Source organism: Trachypithecus francoisi, unplaced genomic scaffold (genome assembly GCF_009764315.1).
Source record: "Trachypithecus francoisi isolate TF-2019V2 unplaced genomic scaffold, Tfra_2.0 Lachesis_group5, whole genome shotgun sequence".
NCBI lineage: Eukaryota > Metazoa > Chordata > Mammalia > Primates > Cercopithecidae > Trachypithecus > Trachypithecus francoisi.
The window spans coordinates 148876162-148884325 of record NW_022681470.1 but is presented as its reverse complement, the minus strand read 5'-3'; the positions used below and the strand labels follow the sequence as shown (position 1 = coordinate 148884325).

The 8164-nt window shown below is 61.7% G+C and overlaps 1 protein-coding gene across 7 annotated transcripts in view; it reads left to right on the top strand.

The window, feature by feature from the left end:
• Window positions 1-1023: 1023 nt before the first annotated feature.
• ARHGAP45 (Rho GTPase activating protein 45) overlaps window positions 1024-8164 on the top strand; it is a 21300-nt gene continuing 14159 nt past the window's right edge. For 3 of the 7 annotated variants that reach the window (XM_033198533.1, XM_033198531.1, XM_033198529.1), the window contains exons 1-3: window positions 1621-1793; window positions 2524-2854; window positions 7882-8025. In XM_033198533.1, the coding sequence (XP_033054424.1) occupies window positions 1692-1793; window positions 2524-2854; window positions 7882-8025 (577 nt within the window). In that variant the 5' untranslated portion in view covers window positions 1621-1691. The other 4 variants (XM_033198530.1, XM_033198532.1, XM_033198534.1 and 1 more) reach the window with 4 other exon arrangements.

The following is an 8164-nucleotide window of genomic DNA, read 5'->3' as shown; positions in this document are numbered from 1 at the left end:
GGCCATGAAGTGGGGATGAGGTCAGGGCTCAGGAATGTCCTGAGAAGCTTAGAGGAGCCCAGTGTCCCGGAGCACACGCCTCCTGGCCGAGCCAGAAGCCCATCCCACATTCAGCTGACCCTCACCCCCTGATCCCGGCCCTCAGAGCCATGAGTCGGGGGCAAAGAGTTCTCAAGGGTCTGCTAGGCTGGGTTTGCACTTGGACCCGGGCCTGGAGAGCCGGACTTGGAGCAAGGGGCTGTGGCCTTCATGTCCTGTGCCCCAGAGATCTGCCCCTCCCACCCGAGGTAGGTGGGAATGGGGTTTGGGAAAGAGGTTGGGGTTTTGGGATTGGGACTGGGGTTCTGGAAGGGGACAGCAGGGAGAATTGGGGAGGGGAGAGAGTTCACACTGGGGGATGGGGGTTGGGGGAAGGTAGGAGGCTGGGATCTGTACGCCTGCAGATGCCCCAGCTCTTGGCCAATGCCGCCTCAGGCTGTTATCAGCAACGGGTGCCTGCCTCCTGCTGCCCAGCACGTCCGGTGGTCCGGAGCCACTGGAATGCAGCATGGGAGGCAGGGCTGGGGACCTTTGCTAAGGGCAGCGCTGAGATCTGGGGCAACATGATACGGCCCACAGGGCTGCTGAGAGGTAACCAGGTGTCCTCAGCATATTCTGACGATGGTGGGGTCCACACTACAGCTTGGGAACCCCTGTGCAGGCAGCCTAGGAGCGGGTGGACGCGGGCCCACAAGGACAGGGCCGGTAACCTGAACCGCTCTGAGTCTTCCTGGAAGTCTTTGCACCCAGGACTTCGGTTCTGGGCCTCAGTTTCCCCGACTGTCCTCGACCTGGCCCACCTCCGGGGGCTGCAGGGCGGGTGATGGGGGTGACCCTACTCTGCCCCGCCCTGCTGGGGCCTGGCCACACCCTTGCGTCTGCAGGGGAGGAGGTGGAGCGGGGGCTCGCCTTCAGGGAAAAGGGGGCTGTAGGGGGCGCAGCTCCGGCCTGAGCGTGTCTCTGGGGTCTGAGGGCGAGGCTCCGGGAGCTTGGTGGCGTCTGAGTGCGTGTGGAGGTCCGGGTCTCTGCGTGTCATCGTGCACACGTGTCTGTGCACGCCCAGTCGCGTCCGGGAGTGAGGGTCAGCGCCCTGCAGTCGGCCGCCCTGTGCCCGCCAAGGGCCACAGCGTCAGGCAGGGGCTCCGCGTCCCACCCCGCGAGCCGCGCGGCTCCGAGCTCCCGAAAGCGGAAGCGGGGGGCGCGGCCCGGGGCTGGGGGCGGGGCCTGCGACCTCACCTTCGCGCCCACTCGGCAGAGCTGCAGGCTGAGGCCGGGAAGGGTCGGGGGCGAGGCCGCGTCGCCGCCTCCCCGAAGCCTTTTCCTGTTCGGGGGAGGGCCCGCCAGTGACGGCCGGGCCTGTCACGTGGGCCTGACAGCTGGGGAGGGGGTGGCCGTCGACAATGTGGTCCCGAAGCGGCCAGCGCCGGGAGCTGCAGCGCTGAGACCCCCAGCCCGCCCCTCGGGCTCGCGGCCTGGGCCCCATCATGTTCTCCAGGAAGAAACGAGAGCTCATGAAAACCCCTTCCATCTCGAAAAAGAACCGCGCGGGAAGCCCCAGCCCGCAGCCCTCGGGGGTGAGTGGAGCCCGGGCGCAGACCTGGAGCTGACACCGGGCCGCAGGGGGACAGGGACCCGCCCTGTACTCGGGGCCCATGCTGGGGCGGCGGCTGGGGGTGCGTGCCAGTTACAGCCCCTACCGGGCGGGAAGGCGGGGGCCACAGCAGAGAGGCCGGGACCCCGGCATTCAGCTCACGGTAGGGACCCTGGGAGTGGTGGCCGCCTCCCTCCACTCCATCCAGGGCTGGCCGCGGGGCCCAGGCTGCAGAAAGGGAGGGTGCCGAGTTCGGACAATGTTGGGTTTGGGCCGCTGCAGGTTGGGGGCTGAGGCAATCTGGGGGCTCTGGGAGCCGTTGAGATGGGAGGGCTGTGGCCTGGCCATTGGATTAATGTTTGACCGGGCAGCAGATCCTCTAATGGGATCCACCAGGTTCAAGGGCTGGGGAGTGTCTCCAGACCTGGGGTGTCTGCAAAGCTGGGGGGTCTACAAAGCTGGGGGGTCTGGGATGCCTACAGGCCTGGGGCTGTCCATAGGCTCTGGGGGTCCATGGACCTTTAGGGGTACGGACATAGAAGTGTCTTCACTTAAAGTAGCTGCGTTGTAGGAGCCTGAGGGGGGCTTGAAGGGCTGAGGACCCTCCCCACCCCCACCAGGAAGTGGGGACCCCCCTCCCGCGCCTCCCCGCAGGCCCCGCCCCGGCTGTGGTTTGGGTAGGGACCGTTGTTTGTGAAAGCTCTAGGGAAGAGGATGTTGGGTAACAGGTGGGGGGGTACACTACCAAATCTCGGCCCTGTGACCTCTGGCCTTTGGCCCCATGGGGTCGGGGTGATGATGGCCCTCCACAGCCCTACCTCATTTCTGGGGAAACTGAGGCAGTGTCCACGCCGGGAAATCCCTTTAACGAGCTCCCCTCGGACCTGTCCAAGGAGCTGCCCAGGAAGGATGGAGCTGATGCCGTGTTCCCTGGACCAAGCCTGGAGCTGCCCGCTGGGTCCTCCAGCGCCAAGGCCACAGGCACCCTCAAGCGGCCTACCAGCCTGAGCCGCCACGCCAGCGCAGCTGGTTTCCCGCTGTCGGGTGCCGCCTCTTGGACACTGGGCCGGAGCCACCGGAGCCCGCTGACAGCTGCCAGCCCGGGCGAGCAGCCCACCGAGGGCGCTGGCCCGGACGGCGTTGAGGACATCTCCCATCTGCTGGCGGATGTGGCCCGCTTCGCTGAGGGCCTTGAGAAACTTAAGGAGTGTGTGTTGCATGACGGTGAGAGCCATGGGGACACGGAGCCCTGGGTGGAAGACAGAGCCAGACCCAAGGGAGGATGGAAGGAGGGACTTGGGGAGGCTCAGAAGGGAATGGCAGGGAGGGCTGGGTGGAAGAGGCCATGACAGCTAAGGCTTTGAGGGATGTGTAGGAATTCGGTGGGGGAGTCTGTGAGTGTACACTGGCTCAGGAGGGTGCCCAATTCATTTACTTATTTTAAAGGATCTGATGGCAATTAGGAGGGAAAGGCAGAGGAAATGTCCCATGCACAGGCTCAGAAACATGGAAACAGAGAATGCATTTGGAGGCCAAGGTGTGAGGTGCCGCTGGTGTAGGATGAAGGCATGACAATGCCAGGCAGAAGGGCAATGGGGAGCTATAGAAGGTGTTAGAGCACAGGACAGACGGGGGCAGATCTGTGTCTTGGAACGAAGCAAACTGGGGGTTGGCTGAGGTCTGGATGGAAAGAGATTCAGGAGGCACAGCGAGGGGTAGGATGGGGGCATCAGGCGGCTGGAGGTGCTGGGACCCAGCGGCCTGCAGGCCAGCAGTTCCGTTTTCTCCTCCACGCGGCCGCTGACAGCCCTGCTTCCTGCCGAGTTATTTTCATCTGCTTCCTGTTTGTCCCTGGCAGCTCAGGCGGGCACCTCATGTGCTGCCTTCAGCTCCCGGCTCCTCCTAGAAACCACAGTGCAAGGGTCATGCCAGGCGCTCTGATCTGCTCCCGGCAGGCGCCCATTTTACAGATGACGAAACTGAGTCTCTAGTGAGGCCCTGACCCCCGGCTCACCCGGCCAGTGCAGGGCAGAGCCAGGACTGGACCTCAAGTGTTGGAGTGGCCTCTGCACCTTCAGGGCGCTAGTTGGGGAAGGCCCGGTCCCCACTGGGAGGAGTGGGAGCCCCTGGGTTATCTGGTCCCATGGGCGGGGGCTAGGCTGGTTTCCTGGGGAAACCCTAATCTCGGTTCCTTTCCGGTCCTGGTGCTTCCCTGGAGGCCTGGCCTGGGCGGGGCTCAGCTCCCAGGCTCCTGCAGGAGGTCCGAACTGGGCCAGCCAGGGTGGGGCACTTTCTTTTTTTCTTTTCTATTTATTTATTTATTGATTGATTGATACAGAGTCTTGCTCTGTTGCCCAGGCTGGAGTGCAGTGGTGTGATCGAGGCTCACTGTAGCCTCGAACTCCTGGGCTCGAGCCATCCTCCCACCTCTGCCTCCTGAGTACCTGAGACTACAGGCATGAGCCACTGTACCTGGCTTATTTTATTTTATTGTTTTTGAGATGGCAAGATGGAGTCTCACTCTGTCGCCCAGGCTGGAGTGCAGTGGCGTGATCTTGGCTCACTGCAACCTCTGCCTCCTGGGTTCAAGTGACTCTTCTGCCTCAGGCTCCCAAGTAGCTGTAGCTACAGGTGTGTGCCACCACACCCAGCTAATTTTTGTATTTTTAGTAGAGATGGGGTTCCACCATATTGGCCAGATTGGTCTCTAACTCCTGACCTCATGATCTGCGTGCCTCAGCCTCCCAAAATGCTGGGATTACAGCAGGCATGAGCCACTGCGCCTGGATTTTGTGTGTGTGTGTGTGAGACAGAGTCTCACTTTGTCACCTAGGCTGGAGTGCAGTGGCGAGATCTCAGCTCAATGCAATCTCCATCTCCTGGGTTCAAGTGATTCTTCTGCCTCAGCCTCCCGAGTAGCTGGGATTACAGGCGAGTGCCACCGTGCCCGGCTTTTTTTTTTTTTTTTTTTAGTAGAGATGGGGTTTCACCATGTTGACCAGGCTGGTCTTGAACTCCTGACCTCAAGTGATCCACCCACCTCGGCCTCCCAAAGTGCCAGGATTACAGGCGTGAGCCACTGCGCCCGGCCAATTTTTGTACTTTTTGTAGAGACCGGGGTCTCCCGATGTTGCGCAGGCTGGTCTAGAACTCCTGAGAGCTAAAACCATTCTCCGGGCTCCGCCTCCCAAAGTGCTGGGATAACAGGTCTGATCCCCCGCTCCCGGCTGGGGGCGCCTTCTGTGCGTCTCGGGGCCGCCCCAGGCCAGAGGAGACCCTGGCCACTAGGATGTGGGCTCTAGTCCCGATGCTTCTCAGCTGCTGAGACCCTGGCAAGCCCATTCCCTCTCTAGGTGTCAGGTGACTTGTCTATAAAATGGGGCCACCTGCCTGCAGCGATGGTTGTGGGGTCCACCCCCCAGCTTGGGAACCCGCGTGCAGGCAGCTAGGAGGTGGCCCACATGGACGGTGCGGGGGGCCCGGGTTCACCCCGACTTTTCCCGGGCTTCCTCGTTCCCGGGCTTCAGGTTTGGGCCTCAGTTTCCCTGCCCGTCCTCGACCCTCCCCACCTCGAAGCTCTGCGGGTTAGGAAGGACCCTGACTGGGGCGAACGGGACGCCAGGGCGGGGTTTCTCTCGCGGGGGCGGGGCCTCCGGACCGGCCGGAGCCGGTTTGGCCACCGGAGACCCCCATCGGTCAGCCGCCAGGCCCCACGCGCTCGCGGTCTCCGCGCCCCGACGGCTGCGCCATGTGTATCTGCGGGACGGCGCACCCGGCGCTGGACGAGGGCCCCGTGCGCTGCCGGGCGGGTCCCCGAGGTGAGGGGACAGGTGCGGGGCGCGGGGTCCCCAAGCGCGTAAGGGAGCACGTGGCGCTTGGGCCGTTTGCCGCCTGCGGTTGGGGAGCAGCGGCTGCCGCGCGCCTGGCCTGGCCGTGCGCACTTGGGCATCCCTACGCTGCGCAGGGGTCACGCCGGCCGCTGGCTTCCTGGGTGGGGGCGGCGCGGGGACAGCGGGGGCCCAGGCCCCGGCCGCGCGCGCGGAGTGGCGGGCGCCGGGCGGGAAGGTCACGGGCAGGGGCGTGGCCGGGGCCTCCCAGCGGCTTCCCCGAGCTCCTGGAGCCCCAGTCCCATTCCCGGAGTCCGCCGCATCCAGCAGCGAAGACATGCTCCGGCGGCCTGTGGGGAATCTCTGGCGGGTGACTCGGGCGGTCTCTTCCCGGAGGTGACATTCACCTGGGGTCTTCGGTGCCGAAAGAGACGGGGCAGTTATTTTTCAAGATTTCACTTTGTATTTGGGGCATTCTCTGAGCGGTACAGTCAGGCGTCAAAACTGCCCCTCCCGCTGGCCTCTGTCCTCTCTGGCACCTTCCCCTCCTACGAATTCCGTGGGTTTGTTTCCGCTACATTGTGTGTGCCTGGCTCTCCATGTATCACTGTGCTCTCTGCTTTTTTCCTTCTTTCTTTCCTTCTTTTCTTTCTTTATGTTCCCGTTTCTTTCCTTCCCCTCCCCGGCCTCCTTTCCTTTCCTTCTTTTCTTTTTTTTTTTTTTTTTTTTCTTTTTTGAGGCGGAGTCTCACTCTGTCGCCCGGACTGGAGTGCAGTGGCCGGATCTCAGCTCACTGCAAGCTCCGCCTCCCGGGTTTCCGCCATTCTCCTGCCTCAGCCTCCCGAGTAGCTGGGACTACAGGCTCCCGCCACCTCGCCCGGCTAGTTTTTGTATTTTTAGTAGAGACGGGGTTTCACCGTGTTAGCCAGGATGGTCTCGATCTCCTGACCTCGTGATCCGCCCGTCTCGGCCTCCCAAAGTGCTGGGATGACAGGCTTGAGCCACCGCGCCCGGCCCTCCTTCTTTTCTTTTTGAGATGGAGGAGCCTCGCTCTGTCACCCAGGCCAGAGTGCAGTGGCGCGATCTCAGTTCACTGCAACCCCCACCTCTCGGGTTCAAGCGATTCTCCTGCCTCAGCCTCCCAAGTAGCCGGGATTACAGGAATCCGCCACCACCACGCCACTAATTTTTGTATTTTTAGTAGAGATGGGGTTTCACCGTGTTGGCCAGGATGGTCTCGAACTCCTGACCTCAAGTGATCAGCCTGCTTCAGCCTCCCTAAGTGCTGGGATTACAGGTGTGAGCCACCATGCTTGGCCCTCTCTGCTTTTTTCTTCTTCCATTTGAGAACGTTCGATAAGGGCATTTACCTTTTTGTTATCTATTTTATTTCTTTTTTTTTGAGACGGAGTCTCACTCTGTCGCCCAGGCTGGAGTGCAGTGGCCGGATCTCGGCTCACTGCAAGCTCCGCCTCCCGGGTTTACGCCATTCTCCTGCCTCAGCCTCCCGAGTAGCTAGGCGCCCGCCACCTGACCCGGCTAGTTTTTTGTATTTTTTAGTAGAAACAGGGTTTCACCGTGTTAGCCAGGATGGTCTCGATCTCCTGACCTCGTGATCCGCCCGTCTCGGCCTCCCAAAGTGCTGGGATTACAGACTTGAGCCACCGCGCCCGGCCTTGTTATTTATTTTATTTTTTACAGAGATAGGGTCTCACTGTATTGCCCAGGCTGGTCTTGAATTCCTGGGCTCAACCCGTCCTCCTGCCTCAGCCTTCCAAAGTGCTGGGGTCACAGGTGTAAGCCACCGCTCCTGGCTGAGGAGGGCAGTGAAAGCCAGGTTCCAACAGTCAGATCTGACCACCACCCTCCTCTGCTCTAACACCTTCTATGGCTCCCTATTGCCCTGGAGATAAAGCCAGGCAGCATCCCTCTGCCTGGCGTTCTCATGCCTTTAGAGCTAAGTGTAGATGGAAAAGCTGTGTGATTGTTGAGAAATGACTTCCCCTCTCTATGCCTCAGTTTCCTCACCCAGGTAGGAAGGGCAGAGGGAGACCTGGACAGGGCTATTAGCAGTCCTGAGGGGTTAGGGCAGGGAAGGGGCCTGGTGGGCTGCATGGAGGAAGGGGCTGCAGGACTGTAGCTGGAAGGACAAGAGGCAGTTTGCTTTCTGGAGGGACAGGAAAAGCGTGTTCTGAGCAGCAGAGAGTGCCTAGGCCAAGGTCTGGCCTTTGCTTATCTGGCCAGTAGCCCAGGGAGGGACAGTGCCCTCCCTACGGTCTCGAAAGGAGCCCCAGGCATCTGCCCTCTCCCACCTCTGCCTCAGTTTCCCCATCTGGGAACAGGAGCTCTGAAGAGGGAGAAGGTGGACAGACTTTTCCCAGGACCAGGCCCCACCCCACTGCTCACTCTGACTCTGCCCAGCAGACCTCCTTGAGGCCCGCCGCCCGCTGGCCCACGAGTGCCTGGGTGAGGCCCTGCGTGTCATGCGTCAGATCATCTCCAAGTACCCGCTGCTGAACACCGTGGAGACGCTCACGGCAGCCGGCACCCTCATTGCCAAGGTCAAAGGTCAGCCTGCTGGAACAGGGCTGCGAGGGCTCTCTTCCTGGAAGGGCATCCTGGAGGAGGGCATGTTTGAAGTGGGTTTTGAAGGATGCATAGGAGTTTGACAGGCACAACAGCTCCCTGCTGTTCCCACTGGGTTGAG